The 25,154-nt window shown below is 28.4% G+C and overlaps 1 protein-coding gene across 2 annotated transcripts in view; it reads right to left on the reverse strand.

The window, feature by feature from the left end:
• Window positions 1-15,376: 15,376 nt before the first annotated feature.
• The window catches only part of LOC105832341 (mucin-4), a 51,984-nt gene continuing 42,206 nt past the window's right edge, over window positions 15,377-25,154 (reverse strand). The window contains exons 4-10 of one of the 2 annotated variants that reach the window (XM_036285313.1): window positions 24,559-24,754; window positions 24,142-24,249; window positions 21,082-21,249; window positions 19,493-19,735; window positions 16,957-17,223; window positions 16,032-16,346; window positions 15,377-15,597 (exon numbers count right to left, since the gene is read on the reverse strand). In XM_036285313.1, coding sequence (XP_036141206.1) covers window positions 15,544-15,597; window positions 16,032-16,346; window positions 16,957-17,223; window positions 19,493-19,735; window positions 21,082-21,249; window positions 24,142-24,249; window positions 24,559-24,754 — 1,351 coding nt within the window. In that variant the 3' untranslated portion in view covers window positions 15,377-15,543. Of the gene's footprint in view, window positions 15,598-16,031; window positions 16,347-16,956; window positions 17,224-19,492; window positions 19,736-21,081; window positions 21,250-24,141; window positions 24,268-24,558; window positions 24,755-25,154 lie in introns of both variants that reach the window. The other variant, XM_028189031.2, reaches the window with a different exon arrangement.

Consider the following 25,154-nt stretch of genomic DNA (forward strand, 5'->3'; position numbering starts at 1 on the left):
TTCAGTTTTCAACTTAAAATTTTTGATGCATTTATATATGTATTTATAAAAGTTACTTATAAATAAAAATAAGTACCTCGTACCAATTTGAATTGCGAATATCATTGTTATATGACATTATTTATTAAAAGAATGGAATTTACTGTAAAGATTACACCGGTATTCTCTTATCTGCGATTAAAGTCAATTTTTCTGTTCGACAAGTAGTTAATCGATAATTGATAAGTAGTTAAATCAATAATTGTCTCGTTTGCTCGCAACTGATATCGCAAACACTTTACTACATCTGTGCGGTTTTACGCTTCGTTTGCTTAATCTATCGTCAAGGAAGCAACAATTTATGAATTTGCATGCACATTGAACAAGAAATACCGTAACAAAATGCTAGACAACGAATAACTTGTTTTCTGAACCATATCTAATGTATGCATTTACCGTTTTTTTTTCTAAAGTGCAAGTTAAAAAATGCCGGATACACATGTATGTACCATTAATCATGCTGTTGTTATTTGAAATGGATTAAAAGACAAAAGCTTCTATTTTTCCTTAATTTTAAGCATAACAAAATAAATAGTTTTGTTTCAGTTAATATTTTAATTTATTTTTAACTACATTTATGTATACAAAACATTTTACATTTCTTTATAAAAAATTGCTATTTTAATCTGAAAGACAGCAGATGCTTAATTTCAGTAGTAATACGCGTAAATAAGTCGACATTAAAGATTTTTCAAGACAAGTAGATACGTTTTTGTCATGTGTCTATCAATGACCTTAAAATACATAAAAAATACAACAGTGCATTATTCATAGAGATATTGTACTACGCTAATTACAATTTACTGCCAGGTGTGTGTGGCTGATAATCAAATCCGTGACGTTAGAATGATATAAGTGATGGATCCGCCTTTTTTAACATCCTTTTAACGAGTTGTCACGCATGTGCTGATTTTTTTTTAAGAGAAACGACACAAAGCAAGCAAAGCAAGATTTTTTTAAGAGGAACGACACATACTAATACAGATTTTTATGCAAACCGTGCACTACTGTTCGACTGTAACGTTATAAAGGAGCAATTTACCCAATAAAAAGTTTTTACATTTTTGTTCATAAAAGTACCGTGTTAATAATAAAATCTGAAAAGCTAGATATATATGTATAAAAGTAAACATTAATATATGTATAAAAGTAATTAATTAAAATTTTAAATTATTATCTAATTTGTTTCTTGCTACATCTGCATCATATTTGCATATTATAAGATATCAAATGAGTATTTTCCAACAAATATTACACTTAGATAAAAAAACTGCTTGCTAGATTTATCTCAAAAGATAAATAATTTGTTAATGTAACTTTTGCATTCAAAGAGAAATAAAGTATTTTATATTTACAGTATTAACTTAAAGTAGTATTCCTGTAATGTACGAACAGGAAAAAGATCATTTAAAATATTTTTCCAGATAGATGAAAATGTGACGATGACAATTGTAATTTTGTGCAAATTTCTCTTATCAGGAAAAGTACGTTTTAATTTCAAAGTTAAATTCGTACGACGCACGCTATCTGAGTCATTGGTTAATTATAGAAACTAGCAAAGAAACAGAAAAATGAAGAAATACTTCTATATATTTATTGAATTTCCACAAAGTTATCTATCTCAGTAATGATTTTAATTGAGTCTTATCTGCTTTGATAAAATTAGCATTTAAAAAATATAATATATGTAATATAAAATGTGTAGTATAAAAATGTATTTAAATAAAACAATTTAAAAAGTGTAATAAAATTTTATTTTAACGCATGTATAAATTATATAAGCAATCACAATGTTCAATATATATTGAAACTTTTACGTATATACATACACATTTTTTATATATATTAGCTCGTGAAATCTGAATCGCTTAAAAAATAATGATGCGAGCTATTAGAAGAAACTGAATGTTATTATTTGTCAATAATAATTTGATCTAAAGTTACATTGATCGGAATGGAGAGAAATATGTTTTAGTTTTTCTTACAGGAGATTAAGTTCATCACATTGTGGGTAATGAACAAAATTAACAAAAATGTTTATTTAATAAATAAAAATATCCATCAATACTCATTATTTTTTTACCAAAGCAGAAATTTGTTGAAGACAAAGTCCTGATCTTTTTATTTATTTACCCTTTTTTCTTGTAAAAAAGATAATATTGCATATTTATAAAAACATAGAGATTAGGATATGTAAATTTAATTCTGAGTACTTAAATAACAAAAAATTTTAATTCTTAGCATGCTTGCTATTTTTAAAAATTTAATTTTAGTGACTTGATTAGAGTATACGTTATTTTTTATGATTTAGTTACTGAAATCCTCAAAGTCAATACACGTCGATTTGATGTAAGCTCAAGCCAAAAGAAACATAGTATATACCATTGGTTTCCGTATGCTCATACATTTGACATGGGTATAATTGCATCAGCAGAATTTCGATACCTTGACTACGGCTGTGTGTCGTTTGGTTATCATGTATGCTATGTATTCACCTTACGTCAGATACCATAACGCGTGCTCAAATACTTTACCGGATTAAACTGATATTAGCAAGTATGTTACCGGCTAAAACTACGTTGATTATGCGTGAGTAATTGGTAAATTCTTTTATATAAGGTCGACTAAGCTTAATCTTTACATTCCAGATATATCAGTCTTAGTGAAGAATAATGTACAGAGAATAATAACAGTCCGTAAAAAACCATTATTTTACTTCTAGTACTATAATTGTGTATAATTAACAGTGTGGCAATTGCGTTATATATAACTTCCGCGTTTCGTGACAGTATCAGATACTATTGAGAATGCTGGATGTGTATTTTATTGTTGTTGTGCCACACTTCAAGTACGTGCAGCATTGATTAATTATCGTTTGCAAATTTAAATTAACCCGTTAAACTCATTAAAAATTTATTTAAAAAGTATACACTATGTTATTTATCATAAATGACAGAAAAGTATTATAAAAATCTTAATGAAAGAAAAAATGTATACACCATCAAAACATTACGTATGTGTGTTTTGAAAAATAATAATAATACTAAAATAATATATAGAGTTTTAAAAACATAGAAATTTTTTGTAAAAATTTATGAAAATGTGTTAGTCTTTAAATATATAATTACATATTACTTAAAAAAAATTATTAATATTAATAATGTTTTTACTAAGAAACATATCGTTATTTTATTGTTCAAAATAATTTTTCTTTGTTGTATTTATAATTTTAAAAAATAATTTTTGTAAAGATCTTAAAAATAATTTATTATTTTGTTACTAAACAAAAAATATAAATATTTAAAATTAGAAATAAGAATCAGTCTTTTCAAGAATATCTAAAATATTTTTAAATACTTGGAAAATTTTGTTAATGGATTTTAAAGAACCGCATATATTTGATGTGAGTAACGTAGCTTTGAAATCGTTACACGTGCAAGGGGTTGAATTGCAAGGGATCGAGTTCCTCGAAAGGGAACGAAAGCTTTGATAAATTGCCAATACTTCAAATTCCGCGCACAACTGGCACGATACAAATATTTAGTGGCGAATAGATAGAAATAATATGTCACCCCAAACGTGTATCGATGAGTCACTATATCATTCCACTGCAATAATCAACTGCTCCAAAACTGGCACGCCTGTGTGACTGCATGGAATCCAGTTTACGTTTAGCAAAAGATTCCATGATGATTCACAGAATGGTTCCATCACCTGGACCATTCATTGAAATTTTGTCACTTTGGAATCTTATTACGCCATATTTTTCGAAACTGTATGTAACGCGGCTTCTTGGATTTATTTTAGATTTATATATTACAAGAATGTATATGCATAGAAAAAAAGTAATATAGCCGATGTAGTTACAGGCTACCAACTACATATAATACTCAATACAATAATATTTGCTGTCAATGCAAGTACAATGTTGATATTGCAATAGCATATATTATTGTATTGAGTATATCTGTAGTTGGCAGCCCGCAACTACATATATATCTTATTGGATATATTACTTTCTTTCACTATGCAAAAATATGTATGAGACTTGGCATATATAAAAAATTATACGACTGATTTATCTATCGTTATCCGTCGAAATTCGTTTTGCCAAATATATAAAGCAAATTTTGTCAAAAGGAAATATTATTGTTCTTTATATTATAACTAACCAATACATATTAATTAACTATAACTATAAATTATTTAATACCAAAGATATTTTTAAACTTAAACTTTAAACTGTTAACCTTTTTCAGTTAATTATGCACATTAAACAATTACTTTACAAAATATTGTATTATGTTCAATTTATATTAATTTCATAATAAATTTACAATTTTTTTTTAACTTTTTAATTCTTTTAATCTTCATAATATCTGTTATCCTATTGCGGTGGCAGAACCGCGCAAGGTGCCGCGTGTCAGAGCATGTAAAAACTAATATAAGTGCATATGCACTGTGTGTGGGCACGTAATCTACCAGGAAAGCTAGTTATAGCTTGCGTGGTACCAGAATTGCGCGGAAATTCAAATTAACGACTGAGTTGCAAAATTGCCTATCAAATCTGTCTTCATACATCAAAGATTTCTTACCATGATTATTTTATTTATTACATAACAATTATATTTATGTAAGATTATTTTATAGATATTACAGAGCAATTAAAATTATGATTAAAAAACTAGGTTTATTTCTTTATCTTAGAAAACAGTTGAGAATAAAATATCTTAAATAGAATATAAGAATATTAAAAATTACAAAAAGATTTAAATTAATTATTAAAACACATATAATATAATACTTATATTAGTTACTACATTTCTAGTAAAAAATAACTTGAACTTAAAAATTTTTTAATAAATGTAATATTTTTGTGATTGTATTTAGAGTTGAAAAATAGAAAATTGAAAAGAACAAATATATTTTGTTTGTTTCTTAAAATTTAAAGTAATTAACAACTAATCTGTTTTATTATTGATTCTATCTGAAAGTATAGGTATTAGAGAATAAACTTTATACATATGCTAAAGAGATATATGATCAAATGAAGTTTGTTCATTTATCGATTATGTCTCTCATGCACTAAATCCCATTGCCATAATTGCGTCACCTTAACCCGAAATTGCCTATTTGCAATTACGGTAATGATTACCAACTCCGTACACCGTAAATTTAACGCTGGGGAGAACACGTTGAGACGCAAGTAATAAAATATTCAACATTTACGTCAAAGCAAAAGTTTTTCAACCAGTAAGACTTCACATTAGTAAACTTTATAAACTATAACATTTATTATTGGCTACAAGTAAAAAATATTTTTTAATTTTATGGAATAAAGCAATGTAATAAAATCACATTTGAAAAGAAATTATCTACATATCGTGACTAGGAAGTTAATAATTTAATAAATTCTTGCTTTATCTTTCGTATCGTTTCATCTTTTGTATGATAGCATTGCACGGAATCTTGTTATAACAAGCACAAATAACAGGCTTGTACAGTTTATATTGCGTCACATATGTAACAATTCACATAACACATATTACGTCCCTAGAATTTTTATTTGACTTTTATATGTTTGAAAGATTGTTTTTACGTGAAATTAATGAAATAAAATTATAGTCCCTTATAATAACAAATATTATAAGATTGTTTGTAAAATGTAAAAATGTGAAAAAAGTGTTTCATAAACCTCTTCAAGTTTACATCCGTTTCACAACGTACACATGGCCGCTGAGATATACGCGTACATTTTATGCGTTTTCGAGGGGATTCTAAATAAAGCAGGCGGAATTCATTAGGTCAGTTCCTTCCTTCACAGTCTGCCAGATGGTGATGCTTCTTGTGTGTACACTGATGATAAGTACTTGTATCCATATAACGTTGCCAGATAAAACATATTGTACGAAACCAATAAGACATTTTTTGCCATTTGGAATGTACGTTAAAAAAATGAGAAAATAGATGCAAAATTCAATAATACGTTAAACTGGATGCAATATTTTGTTCTTCGCTCGACAGAATGCGCATTCCCTACATCTAGAAGTGGATTTAAATCAATTCAATGGTATGTTCATTTAGTAACATAATCTTAAATACATAATCTTAAATGCATTCTTGTAAATTAATAAATAGGCATATAGGGTGTTTTGGTCAAATATATCCACTTTTAAAAAGCTGCCATTTCTCAACCACTGGAGCGATTCTTATGAAATTTTGCGAAAATATTAAGAAAGGTTGAAAATTTTATTTGGTATCATTATTAATAATTGCGAGCGTTGAAAGTGAATTATAAGACCTCAAATTTAAAAAATGGAAATTTGTTGATAGGAGCATACTTAGAATTATCTTCAGTATGTCATATTCTCTTTCTTTAATTGTTGCTTATGTACCTACTAAATTTTATAATTTGTTAACAAACTCTTCTTGAAGAAAGAAAAACAATTTTCTAAGAATAAGTGAACAATATACGAAATTTAAAAAAAAGATTAAATAATATGATAAATCACCATAACTTTCTAATCAACTTTTAAATTGTTTGTTGGAAATATATACATATACATATACACAATTAAATTAATTATAATTTAATTCAAATATTAAGTTTTCAAATATTTACGTGTTGAAATCGTTGTAATCGAAGCCATAATAATTTATATTATGAGACATTTCAATGTGTATAAAACATATTTTTCAATGTAACTCGATAAGAGAGAGATACAAGTAATAATTATAAAGTAAAATTAAAACAGTTGAATTAATTAGTTCTTATTAAATAATAAAGATTTTTTTGCAATTATATACCCAGCATATCTTATTCAATCATATTTAATAACAATTCATTGTTTTGCTTAATGAATTTTTAATTACGCTCTTTATTGGTTTTTATTGAGAGTTAATTATCGGCTATACGAGCGTGGAATATATTATCTTTAAATGTATGGTTAATATTTCTTTGAGCATAACGCATCCCTTGAAGTTATAACTCATTAACTAAAACGTGTATGTCATGGAGATAATGACTTTTATTAACATCCAATTTGTTTATTGTATATATATAAGTAACGTCGCGAATACTGTCCTATTGTAAAAATGCATATCGGTAAAATTCATTTATTTAATTTAAGTTGATAAAAAAATATTTATTTTTGTTTGAAATATTCTCTTTTATATCATATTCTATCTTAAACATCATTTTTAATGTCTAATACAAATGACAGATAAGAATATTGAAGAGTTTATTTAAAGATTTTGTACAGAGCTTATAATCCAGGTCTTTTTCTGATCCGTAAGAAAACGGATCTATTTACAGAGATATGACACACTTTTAATCTTATGTCAGAGGACGTTATGTCAATCTTAGACTCGCCTAATTTTTATTACACTAATATAATACTTTTCGTCAATTTTAACACGTTACTTCATTATCACGTCGCATTAGTATGATACTGGCGAGTTGCCCGGTATCGACAGGAGTTTGACTTAAATGCTGTCAAACTTCGTCGACCTACGAGCTTTCAACGTTCGTTTATTTATTTACCGCAAATATCGGCGTTTACTTCAAAAGTCTGCCGAGTCTGTTCATCAGCGAATCAGTCTTTGAGGAACCGTTTCATAGATTTTGTGATAAGATCGAGAGTTGCAGGCAATTTGTTCAACTTGCAAAATCATTTACCGATAATTAGACTTTAGATTAGACTTGCACTTAGTTAGATTTATAGTAGAGACGTTATAAGATGTTTTGCGTAGATTATGATATTGCACAACTGATTTTGTATGTTGATACAGAAGACTTGGGTGTTTTTAAATGATACCATGCCATGCAATTGTAATTATGTAATCTCTCTAGATAGTATTATGCTATGCAATCTGTCTAGATACTATTTGATAAAATAAAAATGGGATTTACCCGTTCGTGTTCCAAACACGCGTGAGATAACTAAATTATTACAATCTTGTGGAAAATCCATAGGTGGCGTAAGATATCTCTAAGGAAGTACACACGTTCATGAGACGCAGCTTGCGTGGGGAGGAAATCGATGACACTACGATTAAATAACAAAGGGGATAATCTTTTCAATGAGGCCAAGTGCCATTCCGCCCCTTGCTTAGCTCTCGACTGTGGTGGATGTATATTGAGATCGATTCCGCGAACTTCTGCCTATAATTGGTGCCTCCATAAAGATAACGAATGTCGGTCTTCGTGACCAGTCGCCACATCCACTCTTAAACAGAATTGACATCTTAAAAATATTTTTTCAACAATTATTTATTCTTGTAGACTTTTATATATTGTACGTTTTACAAGTTTATATGTATACATATACAAACTTTTTTATGTACTACTTTCATATATTTTATTCCTTTTTAAATCAAGCTGTTTGAAAGCCAGATAAAAATGACATTACATTATTTTTGAATTACCTTTATAATTAACTTTATATTCTTAAAAAATCATTAAATTCTTACATATGTAAAAAAATACGTCTAATTAAAATCATATTATATTCTGCAGATTATGCTCAAATGTATTCTTGAATTACTTAGAAAAAGATTATAATTAAGTTATTAATTCTTTAAAATTTTTTTTATTAGTTTTTTATTATATATGTATATATGTATACCTTTATATAAAATCAGATTATATAAATTTTTACACTTTATAAAGTGTAGTTTCAAAAATTCTGAAAGAATTTATTAAAAAAGAAAAAATCCTTATCTTTTTTCAATAAGTACAAAGAGCATTTGCAATCCTTAAACTGTTACAGCAAATAACACTATTTTGCAAAAGCAGTTTGCCAATCGACACAATAAACAGGTAGTCAATAATCAGACAATCGATTTTGTGCTTCAGTCAGTTTTTTTTATCAGCAAATGTTATTTTGTTCTGAGAACAAAACCACCACCTTCGACAGATAAACAGATAAACGTTTCTTCGCATGTTCTCTGCAAACAATTATTTCTCGAATATGAGCAATCCCCCTCCCGCATACGTGCGAACAAGCCCGGACATCTCGAGATCCAACAGCTACGATCCAGTTAAAGCCAGTCATATCCAACGGATCTGGTCAGAGCATCTGGATTGTCATAAGGCTTAAGATTAAGAAGCATTCGTCCTTACTTGTATTAATTACAGTGGATAGAATAATGACTAAAGGATAATGACTAAATGCATCTAGATTGTATCGAAAAAGAAAATATAAAAAAATAATTCTCGCGATTCTAATGATTTTCAGTATCAAAAATGTGCAGTCGTATTTTTTATTAGTTATCTACTTTGTATTTATGTTTTTTAATTGTTAAAGTAATTAAATAATTATTAAAGAAACATTTTTCTTATATTTTCAAAATATTATTTTTCTTTAAATAAAAATATTATAAGATAATTAAGAGACTATGGAATTTTATCAAATTGTTAAATTTTTTGTCAAACAATTTAATTTAGTTTAAAATAATTTTTAATAAATCAATTTTTATCAAATTAATTTTTTCTCAATATTATCTAATATTTCTGGAAAACAAAAGATATATAAGATATAAATAAAAAAAGAAAAATCTTAAGTTATTGACAGATAATTAATGTTTTAAGATCAATCCACTTCGATCTGTTACAAATTTCGTGAGATACTTGTAATTGATATCACATGTGATATATTTGTAACTTCTCCTACAGAATTCCTTAAGAAAAAGAGGCGTGGAGGCTTCCGATTATGACGTCATAAGAAGTATATCAAAAGGGGCTAAGTCGCTACGAACAAAGAACTGTATAGATCGATAGACACGTGGTTCAGGCATACCAATGTTTACCACAAGGATAAAGTAGGCGAAACCTAATCTGTATGAACTGACTTACGCAATTGCGAAAGAATATTTTTTGCAAACGTTTGCGCACCACATCGTAATTCTAGAATATTATTACTGCGCAATTTAACATGATCCCCTTTAACTTACGACATATCAAGAAAGTAGAGAGATTCTTTACTTAGGACTAAATCTTTATGGAAATAATGCAAAAAATAAAAAAATGTATGATAAAATAATAAATCTTAAAAATTTATTATATATATATATATATATATATATATAAATTTTGTCATTTATATGATACACGTATAATTTATAGTAAGAAAAAAATTGTAATTTACTTAATCTTATGATTTATCTAATCAACCAAATAATATCAATTTCAATGATATCAAGACCGATGACATCAAATTTTGTTTCACGATAAATTTATATTTATTTAGAAATACATATAAACAAAAAGAAAACATACAGATAATAATTTTTGGTGCAAATTTCTAAATTTATAGTTGTTAATATGTTAATGCATAAAGTTGACAATGTTATACAAACCGTTAGCATTCTATAAATAACGGATATATTTTATGCATTATTATCTACGCTGTAAGCCCTTTTAAAGAACTGCATAAATGTCAGTTCGTATTTAAAGTAGTTATTATCATGGTTAAAAATAATACGTTAATCACAGTTTTTGACACAGAGTTCAAAATAAGGAACTATCGTCATTTCTCATACGTGACAATCAATTCCAATATATTGTACAATGAAAGCAAAATTTTTCTTCATGTTATTTTGTATGCGATAAACATGGATGGCATACACATTATGTATATAAATTGATTAATAATTTGCTTCAAAAAAATATCAAAATCTTGCTTTCGAGTTCTTTGCTAATAAAATTATGACTTAATGTCTCTAATCTATACTTAATAAATATTACAGAAATATTAAAAAAATACTTTTTTAGTATCCCAAGATCTAAATGTCTTTCTTAAGATACCTAAACAAAGTTCGAATCAAGTGTGTCGAGTGGAAAAGTTTTAAAAGAGGGAAATAATGAGATTTTAATATTTGAGAAAAGTCATTCTTTTAATATCTCAAGATACCAAAAGTCTTTCTCGAAATACTCCCTAAAATATATGAAATGGAAAAGTTTTATTACAAGAGAAAGAAACTTTTGCCAATAATACTATTCAATAAAAAATGATTTGTTTTAACACGAGAACGAAGATAATTATTTTCCATTTTTTGAACTGAATATAATTCCGTTTATCAATTGCCTTGTAATATTAAAAATTTGCAATTAAAGTTACAAAAAAAGATTATTTAAATAATAATTTAACTTATTATAATCTTTAATCACAATTTGATTAAATAAAATCATATTTAATGCATAAAAAGCTACACGAAACAATTATTTTCAATCTAGTTAGTAGCATCTTTTTGTTGAACAATCTAATCTCAGTATTTACAATTGCAATTTTTTATCAGATTTTAAAATGTTTTATAAATGTTATAATAAAATTTAAAATATAAAAATTTACAAGTATATCTATTTACAAGTATATTTTAACATGATTGAGAGAGAGAAACAAGAAACCTAGTGCCAAATTAAAATTATAAAAAGCATGCATTAAAATTATAGTTTAGTATTATATATAGTTCAAGTTAATAAATTTAAAATTATATGATTTAAATTTGTACAAAATTTTAATATTAATCTTTCAAAAATTAATGCAGAATAAAAAAATCTTTTTAAACTTTTAATTAAAAGTAATTCCCTGCGCAATTATGCAATGTATTAAGTGGCATGATAAGGGCTCCAATTTCGCTAATTGAATTGTATTAAAGTAAAGTTTACAGTAAATTTTAATGTGAACAATCTATATAATACCATACCTCTTTAAGAGTGTGTTACGTTACATTACGTAGCAATACTGTACATCTAATTGTAAGAAAATATTTTTCTGAGTTTTGTTTTTAATAATTTAATATAAAAATTACATTATACACTTTTATATAGGTGGGTATTCAAGAATTCAATATGCAGCATAAAAATTGTCAATAAGTAGTAAATTAAAGAATCCTCAAATTATGTATTTTAATTATTCTAACAAAACCACTTGTAAATAGAGAGTAAAATATTATTATTATTGTATATATATAATAATTGCAATATTTACTACCATTTAAATTCCAAAGATGTAATTAGATTTAACTGCGAAAAAATAAAAAAATAGTATAAATTAATAAGAAGTATCCGAATTAATTACAGCTTAAAAATCCGCAAAGAATACTTCAGTGTTATGCACATTAAAATCTTTCTGAACTTCTTTAATATAATTTACGTATTCACAAAAAGAAATTTACAATAAAACTAATAAATTGATAATATTTTATAATAGCATTTATATCAATAAATGCTTAGAATAAAATAATAAATTTTGTATATGACAATAGAAAATACAATATCAATTTTATACAAAATATCTGAATTTGTCAGCATAATAATCTTATTTTTATTTTAATTTACATAATTATGTTCTGCCAGTAATAAATAAAATAATGTTTTAAATAATATGAGGGATATGAATTATAGACTGGTTTTTCCATGATGACATAAAACAATTTGTTAATTAAAATGTAATGCATTGTCTCTATTGTCTGTATTTTTTAGTAATAAAAAAAAGAATAAATGTTTTATATAATATAAAGTGCAAAAAATGTCTGATTTTTCACGAGATATAAATCAGTTTTGTAAATAAAATCGAATTATGTATAGTATGCTTACTTTCATATTTTATAATTACGTCTGGAACATGTATATATAATTACAAATAATATATTTATTTAGACATTTTATTAAATAAGATATAAGAATTATATCAGCGCCGTAAACATATTTATTGAATATAATGTGTATATTTGGAAACGTAAGTTTATGATTTTAAAAAGCCTATGATTGTAAGCTTACGTTTCGACGTTTGATGTATATCGATGAATATTATATACATAAACATTTGATTTTGTTCATGTTATCTGTTTTCATATACATAATCATGGTCCAAGATATGTGTCTTCAAGAATTAAATAAATATAATTTATAAATTTTGTTCTATCCTTTGACTTTAGATACAACATGATACTAATCTATCAATTTTAATATTTTCGCAATCCGTCAATATTGAAACATTATTGAACGCTTTTACATAACTACCTTTATTTTCATATCAGTCGATAATTGCAATTATAAATCACAATACATAATCGCAGATCAGCTGTCGTAAACTAATTATATCGCGATATTATTCCTCATATAATAATGAATAGTACAATTATGTTATTCACATACAATCCATCATTTGTATAACATTTGAAAGACATGAAGTACATCTATCTCTCCCTTTGACATAAATCTAACATGAATTTTTCTACACACTTGATCACGTTAAAGATTAACTGTGATGTATTCATATTACAATATTAAAAGATATTATCGTGTTCCTCTTTGAGGATACAGCGATGGTAAACACGAATGACACATCTAAACACTCATTCATGAAATTAAATATCAAAACAATGAAATTTTAGCTTATATGGAAGTATCTTTCGATATCACCGAAGAGTTGAGTAATTAAAATTAGTTTTCAATAAATTCAGATAAATAAAATTCACTGGATTCTAATTAATGATTAATAATAATTCATTTGCATTAAAAAAATTAAAGTCGATTCTCTTTGTATCATGTCTTGTTTTAATTATAGAAATTATAATCCAGACTAAACTTTCTTTTAATAACTATATAGCATAACTAAACTCTAATTTTTAAATACACTTGGTACACATTGCACTTATGGACGGACATTTGCATCAAGTCCGTACAAGTAGGCTCGTTAAAAAACTGGTACTTTTCGGCCTAGAAATCAATGTTTAATGATTTCTATGTATAAATAAAATCTCTCAAGTCAATTAATCAACACAGTCGGAATAATCGTTCACATTTTACATATTTACAGTTATAGAGAGCGACATGCCACGGAATTGAGATATATTCTGTACAATGATAACAACAATAATAACAATAACAACAATAAAATATCTGATTTAAGAAAAAATCAGAAATTATTCTGCCTGGGTTTTATTACAAATACAAATACAAATACAAATACGTGTTATCGAAGACGTTTACATGTAAGCGATCATGCCTTTTACGGGAATATATATGATATTTATATAATACACAAATATACTTGATTAATCTTTATATTTGCACGTATGTTTAAAAAATATTTATTTATTATATCAGATCTATCAGATTCAAATTAAGATGTTGAAAATTTCTATTCTTTTTTTACATAAAAAATAAAATTTAAATCTTTATTTCTTAAAATACCATCATTTTTGCCATAGACAATGGCAACACATAAAGAATTTTCTTTTTGTATTCCAGCTAAAATAAAATATTTAAATTATATATGCTGTTAAAAAATATTTTCTAAACTGGGTGTATTTTACTTTACAAAATTAAAATTCTTTTACATCAAAAATATTAAGTAACAGAAATTTAAAAGACTGTAAATATAATTTGAACGTATTTAAACATAAATAAATATATACATTAAAAATCTCAAATTAGAAAATTTAATTTTTTTTAAATTTATAAAATTTGACTTAAGATATTTCTAAATAGCGATACCCACTTAAAACAAATTTAATTAAATAAAATATTAAATTGAAAATATTCCCAAATTTTCTAAAGGTAACTTTGATCGCATTACATTTACATCATTAATAAAAAATTAAAAATATTAATTTTTTATAATATTAATCTCAATATAAAAATTTCAACTAAATTCATCTCTTTTTCAATTTTTAATCTTCGATATTTCATATATTGTGAGTCACACAAATAATATCAATGTAATATCTTATTAATCTTAGGGATGCCTTTAAAAATATTGCTGTTGTTTAAGAAATTTGAAAGAAGATTCTTCTTTTTGAATATTAATTAATAAATTTTAATAAAGTTAAATTTTATTATAAACTATTTACCTTTGCAAAAAATTAATTAATTATTATGCATGCAAATTTAATGCATTAAATATAACATATAATTTGCATACATATAAGTAAATCTGAATTGTTCTACCTTGCTCTACTTATAAAAGTAGCGAAAACTCTCCTGCAGAGAAAAGAGGTCTTTGGAAATCCCTAAAATTCTGCACTGACAAAACCACAAATCAGCAGTGAAATAAACTGCATCAATATCAGCAAACTTACAAGTAATCTAAGAGTTCACATATCACAAATTAATTTCACGCTCTGCCTTAGGTAACGTTTAGTTCTTCCAACGATCTTCACAATCTGACATGTCATCATACGTAATATCCAGTATTCTAATAAAACACACAATCACCCTGTTTTATATCTATTTCGTGACCACTATTTTGTCTTTTAGCTGCGTCCTTTTTTCTTAAGAGCAATGTTAGAATATCTCTGTTTCTTCAATCGGACAACATTTGGCATCTTCGTAGTTACTTCCTTTATGAGCAGTAACCTGCGCATTTTATCTGTCAGGATACGGAAACCTTAGGTAAAGGTTTCAACGTATGTTGACACACTATTTGCTAACCAAACAGTCGATTCTCGTCAAGTGATGTCCATTTCCGCAAATCTTGACTTTGACGAACTTCTGCTTCACGTTGACTCTAGCACGCCACCAGCGAGTTTTGTTGCATACAAGTTTAGTGCCTTTAAAAAAGAAAGTTTTATTTTAGATCATGATATCATCGTATTCTTAAATTTCATTATCAGTTAATCAATCTTTTATAATAGATATAATTTTAGAAACCTAATTTTAAACAAACCGTGTAGCTACAATTTCAATTAATAAATTTTCAACAAATATAAATTTTGCGCTTACTTTTTTTGTAAAAATTTGCTGCTTTTTTCCGTAAATATATTTTCTTGTAGTTTTATTTAACTGGGATAATTATGTACAGATATTTTATCTAATTTTTAATAAAAACTTTAGTTTTATTTTGTATAAACGTATCACATTTCATATTTTTAATATAAAACAGACTATCCAAACTGTTTGTGTGCTTAAATTAGATAAGTTTGACAAAGACAAATATTCTGTTTAAATATACGCCGCGTTAGCGACTGATAAGCTCGAGCATCACCTTATATATAAAAGCATATTGCTCCTTGGTCTGAACTGAGCCAGCCCGGTCTCTCCTAATAGTGTAAACGACCCTTGGCACGTCCACGGTCCTCGTAATTTCATATTGTCTAATTCCTAGATCGAGAGCTATTAGCGTGCCAGTGCGTCCTGTTCCAGGACTACAATGGACCACGATCGGCCCAGGGCCACCTCGTTGGAGTGCCCTCGCCTCGAGGAGCACCGCTATTAGGCCTGTACCGTCTGATTGAACGCCACTCACCGGCCATAGGTACCAAATGTGGAATACTTCTCGGAACGTATTATTCTCCAAATTCTATAAAATATTTAATCAATTATTTTTGCTTTATAAAAGATTGCCAAAAGTTGAATATTTGCACTGCTATTGCTGAAGCTATTGAACCAAGTTGCTTACCCAGGTAAAACATAAAATCATAATAGGATTAAAATGTAATCAAGTAAAAAATATTTTAGGAAAATTATTAACATCCCAATTGATACACTTTTAATAATAATTTTGATAAGTTCTTATTATTGCAATTTAAAGAATTCTTAATATTGCAATATTCCTAAAACAAATTTTTTTTAGAATAATCGATTGTGTGAGATCATTATAATTTTTTCTAAACTGAATTTTACTTGATGTCATCTTGATTTTATTTTAATTTTGTCCTACCTGGATAAATGTAATCATTTTTTTACAAAAATCTTTTGCAGTACATACATTATATCTATCTTAAATTTTATATGTATAACATTTAGAATATTATTTTAGAGGATATTTAATTAATCAACCTAAAGCAAATAAATATTAATAAAATAATTAAGAAAATATAACTAATTTCACAAAATACACATTAACGATTAAATTTCAAAGAATTTTATTATCATTAAACGATTCATATAGAAACTAAGATGTTTTGTACCTTTAGTTGAAGAGTAGAAATAGCGTATTTCTCTTTAGCTTCTCGCTTCTTCAGGGTAACTTGGAAATCACCGTAAAGTCGATGACAGTCTGTCACTTCCGAGGGTGGAATGTATTCTGTACATTTTTCTACTTCATTTTCGACGAGATCGGTTAGCATAATAATCACCTTGGACTGCTGCTCCCAAATCATTCGCCAAAAGTCGGTAACGGTCGACTCTATTGGCGCTTGGCACGCAATATAATACTTTGTGGCGTTCTTGGGTCCCTGAAAAATTGACGTACACTTTTAAATTACATCTCAGTACAATTAAGTTAAAAATCTATATAAGTAATATCTATAATACAATTGTTTTCACGTATACAGAGAAATATTAATACTACTGCTAAGAACGATTACTTGATTTAATTTTTTTGCAAGTGACAGAAGAAAATAAGATATTAAATTTTTACTTGAATTACTAATATTTAATTATTAATACACATTATTTATAAAATAAAAACATAACATTGTTTTTTTTTTATAAATTTTACTTAAAAACTTAAACAAAATGTGTTTTTAAATATTGGGAAAAAATACAATTTTTCTCGAATTTTTTAGTATTTTAAATTAAAACTTTATTCATTAATAATTATTGTCAATTAATCTAATATTATAGAATATATTTATATAAAATGTAAAAGCCTCTCAATTAATATTTATATTTTTAAGAACTCGGCTGATACAGAGTTTTGTTTCTTTAATTTAATCAATTTTTTCTATGTAATTATCTATAAATAAATGTCGAGCATGACCAATTGTTCTATTCAGATACACAATCGTGTTTCCAGACTATTATGCGATCTTATCTAGAATTGAGTGAAATTAATTACGCGTCAAACTACATTCCATCGACCACATTCAGCGTATTAATGCCTCTACGCTCCGTAATTGCAAGACGTGTGCTACCTACACGTTATATACAAGATGGAAGCGTTACGAATGTTGGCTCGATTGTATCCGCGATATGAAGCAATCCGAAGGCGGAAGCGATATCGCTGGGTACGCTTGTCGATCGATCGATTCCTAATGGAAGTTTTGTCCGTTACCGTCAAATCCCATGCGGAAGCGTTTTAACGTGTGCGAGAGATAAATGAGTAAACTTGATGTGCCTTTAGGGGGTGCACCGCAGGACATTTGCGAGGGAGCAATAAAAATACGACTTTTGTGTGTTTATATATTTTTTCCCTGATTTTTTCGTTTCTTAAACGAGAAAAATTTCCCAAGCGATAAATTGAAAAATTACTCAGTCGTCGCATTGCACTTATTGAATAAAATTGTTCGTCGCGCAAATTGTTACGACATCGTGCACGTACACATTCATGATATTCCTTTGCAATTTATGCAAAGAAAAAAAGTTCCGTGTGTAGGTTCCTCTTTAAATATTATTATTATCATATAGAAATTGCCGTTCAAAGTATTATTTTATGCGCTAAACAATTGCCTTTGTGCACAAATAACGAATCTAATCAATACAAATATACAAGATATTCTAAAAATTAAAGAATAATATTTTTATTGAAGTGTAATAATAAAAAGAACAAAATAAAGATTAAGAAGAGAAAGCTGGATCTCAAAAGATGAGACATCAGCATAATATTGCTTTGAAGCCTTAAATTATAGTACAGAAATAATTATCCTATATATTCAGATAATTTAACATGATAAAATTACAAAGAGTAACAGATTAAAGTATTTGTAATACATAATAATATACAGTTAAAATGATATCATACATATACAGAAGAAGAAATAACAATTTTTTACTTTTTATTGGCGTTTTACTTTTTTTTATGAATAAACGCACGGCTTTTCAGGAGTCTCTGATTCTCTTAAAATGTGCGAAAAAAAGGTAGCGTAACCTTGTGCACGCAAGATGACTAGTCTCTGTACCTATTTGACCCCGTTTTGTGAAATTATTGAGGCTGCAGAAAACGAACCAGTTATATTCCGCAAATAATTCCTACCGCTTCCGCATCTAAGTTCCCAGCTCGCACAATACACTCACTTTCCCGGCGGTACGTGTTACGCAATATTCCTTTCCCACGCGCGCCGCGAAAACGCTTTGCTACTCTTTAACACTTTAGCATTCACCGTATGACGTGGCTGACATAATCTGATCTCGCATATAAACACCCTATTATCCTAATGACACAGATAGCCATGCAGTTCTCTCCCATGATCTATGTAAAACCGAGAGGAACGCAAATTCACAAATAGATCCTTATTTGTCGTTTATTTAGCACTGCTCGCTATTGATTCGCAAATTAATTAATTTGCATTTACGCGGAAATGTGAACCCATAATTTCGCGACGTAGCTGTAAATCACGCTCAAATTCGAGCGCGGCTTGTGGTTTTATGTTTCGCCTCGTAAATGCCAGTAATGTAATCTTCAACATCAATAACTCGCTGCGACAAAGACGGGCTCTTGCGAACGAAACGATACAGATGTGAGACACGCCCGCGAAATCAGTTTGAACAAAATGTTTCACTTACCCGCACGTAACTGGCGTTGATGTACTCGGTCAAAGGATCATTGTTCAGCCTCTGCAACGGCACCCTTGTCTCCGGAAGCGGTATCACGTTCGCATATCTATTCTTTACCTCCGCGCCCGGGGGTAGCTCGTCTATCTTTGCCGAAACCTGAGGTATGCCCGCGAACTCGTCGTTGATTGCATTAACGTCGTTACAGAAAGATGAAAGCCCGGCGAAGTTGAGGGGATGAGAGGGAATGGCGCTCTGAAATAAGAGAATACCTCTCATAGAAAGCTTTGCTTGTAACCTCGCTCAGGAAGAAGAGAGAGTGCCGCCTCATTTCCTCTGACCGAACGCTACGTGGGAAATCAATCAATATTACGAAAATATTGCGAAAATATAACAATTTCCTAAATATAATTATGTAAAAAGGTTTCTATTTAATATACACTGTAAACTGTAAAATTACACTGAAATTTGTGTAAAATTACACCTATTATAGTGAGTAATTTTGAAACTCGCTATAATAAGTGTAAAGTTTCGCGTCTTTGTAATTTTGCAGCTACACAAATTTCTTATAGTGTAGGATATAAAGCAACTTTACTTTAATAACATACAATAAATAAAAAATTTATCTTCTTAATTATCAACTTAAAATTGAAATACATTTTTGAATGAAATGTATTTTATTTCTGAATGTATTTTATTTCACTAATAACATGTAATTTCTTTTTTGTTTATAATTATATTTATAATTTTTGTATTTACAATATTAATATTTAAATTCATAAATATGTTTTTAGAATTCATATTAATTTCTTGTAGAAATTAACGTGAATTAATTAATGTTTAATTAATCCAAATTAATTAGTTAAAAGCTGTGTGTGTTGAGTATTTATGATATTTTCAAGGTATTATTGATTTACGCAAACAATATACGTACTATCTAGATAAAGCTAAGTCTGTCAGAATATAGTTTGCTGACGTAAAATCTGTTATGTTTAACAATGTCAGTAGGATTCTAGCAAGAATCTAAGTCAACTAACGGCAGTCTAACGGCAGAAATCAAACAAAGCAGTAGTATAGTTAATTTACTGTAATATACAAATTGAATTTACCATGTTACTAATATGTTACTATCATTTTGCTATTTGGATACAGGTAATATTGTCGTTTTACACTCTTTTACCTGAATAATTTAGACCTATACTTTTGTAACACGAAACAACTATAAAGAAAGGAAAATTATTACTGTAATGTAGAAAATATATAATAAGGAATTAATAATATATATATTGTTGAAAAAAAAATTGTTTCTTTACAAATTTACATACGAATGATTAAAAAAGTTTCTATTAAAGAAAAAAGATTTCTCCTTCATTTTAACAAACAATATTGTTAATGACTTTAATAACTTGTATTTCTCAGAGGTAAATATTTCTAAATTAAGTTATGTACTAACTCTTGATATAACTAAATAACATAGATCGAAATGCCTGTAACGTATATCCTATAATCTTCGATTAGATACAAAATTAAGTTCCAATGAGCAGTATATGAGAAATTCAAACTGTCTTGAAGGCTTTCACGATTAATTCTCTCGAACTTACCGAATCTTCGAAAGTCGGATTGCCATAACTTCTCTTGGAAGATCTTGCCGCACCTTTGCGCCTTACGCTATTATACGCCGAAACGCTATCGAGGCTGTAGGCGTCCAAGGATACTGGCCGGCACCGTTCTCCGTAATTGAACCTCGTTTGCCTCTTTCTCATTATAAACTGCAAGTAGTTACAGCTAAGATTAGCGGCCGTTACATTCGATGAAACGGAAAGCAGAAGCTGATATAGCGACTTTCTACTGTTCAAAACTTTACAAAGCTGCCCCGCAACAGTATGACTTATCTACATGTACTCACGATATCTCGCAATGCGGTGACAGTTAATTTAGTGGCCATGCATTGAATCAAAAACTGCAATTTGCCAGCGTGCAAAATATATTTACAAATGATAAAGATGTGCCGCGGATTATAATCTTCAATTTAACTCTTTCTGATGGGACACAAATGTAATGGTGTCTTTCAAAAATTATGTATTGATAAATATTCAGATATATCAAAACTTATTTTTCAAAGAATTTGTTTAATCCCTAAACCACATACTATGATAAATATTATCGTTAAACATCATTTACATAGTAAAATCAAAAAGTATTAGGACTAATCATGGACGATTTGACATGATGCCTAATATTACTCTCGGATAACGAAACTTACTTAAATATAATAAATAAATTTAACTGATATAATATATAACATAATACTATAATTTTTGATAATATTTACATTATACAGAATGCATAAACGCTTATTATCTTTAAGTCTTTTGATTTCAATAATATGGAAAATAATTATTGATAGAATAATGTTATTACTACTTATTGCAAGAAAAAAATGCTTACAATTAACAATTTCATTATAATTTAATTAGTTTTCTTTTTGAATTTGTGCTAGATTCATTATTTTGAATTTTGGTGTTTTGATTTTTATATTCAGTAATCCATCAGAACTTTAAAAAATAACTATAAAAATAACTAATAACAATGTACCCTACATAAATTTCTAAAAACAAAGTTAGATGTGAAAAAATTAACTAATTCAACATATTGGAAAATTATTGTATAATTATGTGTTTCTTTTATTTAATTGTTAATAATAGATAATTGTAATAAGAAGCTCAACTATCAGTCAGATCAACTTACGCAAATAATTTTATGTATGTGTTTACTTTCTTTTTTAAAAATGTAATTAAAGCAAAAAGTGAGGCTGTGTCAATAAATGCAAGATATAATAATTGCCCGGCAGCATACGTAAAATCAATTATAATTAGAAATCATGCATTTTAATAAGTCCTTTTCATTGCAATTAAATAACGACTCGTGTATTACCAATTACGCCACATGACCGACATATCTGAAAAGAGATTGAGGAAATCTCGCGATGGTCAGCGAAATAGAATAACGTGTTTGAAACACGTAGCAGACGGGCTATTTCAACATCGTCATTCGCATGCACAACAAAGATTGCAAGAAACATGGCGCAGCGACGCTAATGAAGTGTGGAATGTCAATCTAATCTACTATTCAAGGCTGGACAACGCGTGTGCGAATGACATTTCATTTCTTCCGGCAAGAAATCTCAACGCCAATTCTCTTATCGTTAATATGTATTGCAAATATGTGGTTCGCGATATTTCACCACGTGACTGCGCGTTCGATGCGCCTACTTCAAAAATAAACCACATTAATTTTAATGCCATAATTTAATGTCGTATTATCATCATATATTTATGTTCCATATTATTATTTTTAATATCGTATAATATATCGTCGGTTTATATAATTGTATAAAAATTTTATATAAGTTTTCTAAAATACAGTTTCGAAAATGAAATAATACCATTATATTTTTTGACGCCGCGCAGCAATATTCCTTCTCTTCTATATTAATTGATTCGTTGAGTTTCGTTGGTTAAAAAATTTCGTCCGGCGTTATATAACTGCATTATATGTTCATTAAGATTAATTGTAGCACGCTGTGCAAGCACGGCGTATTAATGTTACTGATGACCGGAGAAAACGTAGTGCGCAGCAGTAGATTTTGTAGCAGCGCTATCATCGAAATAATAGCAGAACATGTTTCAACATTAAAGTTATATGATATAGTATAAAGTTATATACGAGCAGTATTATTACAACCATTATTTTTCGCAATTAACGATGTTATTAATATCTAACAGATTTAAATTTTCTTTCTATTAACGCTTACGTAAATGAAATACACCTATTATGCGAATACAATTGCAAGTCTCTTGACTTTTTGTGAAACGATCAACGTGCATTTGGTGCACACGTGGATGCGTGTTTATTATACGAATAAACGTCGATATAAGCGCGATTGAAAAAAAGAACAATAAGCTGCCATTATCACAAAAGTAAAAAAAAAATCGTTAGTGCCGCGAGATATTACGCGTGCATCGCGCATTATCTTTGTCATTCCGCGCGACGAAGAAGAGAACACAGTCTTTCGTCTCCCAGGTGAAAACATATACACAGATATGTTATTATGAGCGTATTACGTACACTGGAAGAGAATTATGAGGATGAGCGGATGAATGGACGAAGATGAACCGACATATGTAACGTAAACCTCTCGTGAACAGAGATTTATCGCCATGCAAGCGCAACTTAGCAGCAGGCTACATCAGTGAGCATAGATTTTCGCGGACCTGCGCAGCTGTCATCTTGAAATATTAGTATCTCCTGCTTCGTGAACTTTTCAATAACGTGCCACGTGATGCGTGAGCGCGAAAAAATGCATGCAACACACACTCATAATTATGAAAAATAAATACGAGCTTGAACAGGAATAATTTAAGCTTGTAAATTCTTGTAATCGTGTCATCTCATGAAAATGTCGAAAGAAAAATGACTAGATCTTATATGATGTGCCAAACAATTTTTAAGATGTGTTATTTATTTTGCGTGTACGTTTGCGTAAAAGTTGCGCAATAAATAATAATTCGAACGTCAAGTGTCAATATGTGTCCGTCATAAATTAAATATGATGTATGGATATGTCTTGAGTTGCTAAATACTGGCAATAAAACGCTTACCAGAAGACCGGCTAAAAGAAGCAGGCAGATGAAGGCCACGGAGGAGACCACGATAACCGCTATTGCGTTTCCAGAATCCGCTTCCGGTACCAGAAGAAACTTGTGTATCTGAAAAGAATGAATGACCTAAGGAAATTTAATAGAAGTATTCTTTCAATTACTGAATATATAATAATATCAGTTACTTCGGCCTATCGATCGATTAATAGAGAAAGTTAACAGAGAAGAAGCGCTTCGTAGAACCGTCTTAAGCGATAACGAAAGATTACTCGTGAGTGATGATTGATACTAAGTTGATAATCGGGGAGATTACATTTTCGAGACGTGCCGAAGCAAGAGTTATAATGGACTTTTGCTGACGTTCGACAGCATAGTGTTTTAATCCGCGCCTGACCTTCTCCACCATTTTCAACTTACTCTCACTGGGAAGTTCTCACTGGGAGACACCTTGTATAAACTTGGTAAAATCTTTGTCATAGCGGCGTCAAACTTGCCATCCTCATCGACAACGTAAACGTAGATCGTGATTAGGGAAACTTCTGTGGGTGTCGGTGACGAATTTTGCTCAGGACATGGATTTTGATGAATCATAATTTGTCCTGGCTGCAAAGGCCTGCAAAACAAAATATTCCACACTTTTTAAATTCTTTCATTTATCATTTTTAAATTTTAATATTGATATAAATAAAGCTTGAATATTATTGTTAAGAGAAGAATAACATTTTGTATTAATGTATTATGTTCTCCATAAATGTAAAGCTATTTTGAATGTAAATGGCTTAATTATTACGAACAGTGTCTCTACAATATTGAAAACTTAATTAAAATTTTTTTGCATATATATAAATTATATTTATACATAACTGTATGTATTTAAAATTACTTGAATTCTTAAAATGTCTACTCATTATTATAACATTTTATTAAAACTTTAATCTTCTAACTAAAAAAGAAATATTTAATATCAGATTTAGTCCAATAATTGGGACTATCAGTAATTATTTTATGTGATA

This window comes from Monomorium pharaonis, chromosome 4 (genome assembly GCF_013373865.1).
Source record: "Monomorium pharaonis isolate MP-MQ-018 chromosome 4, ASM1337386v2, whole genome shotgun sequence".
NCBI lineage: Eukaryota > Metazoa > Arthropoda > Insecta > Hymenoptera > Formicidae > Monomorium > Monomorium pharaonis.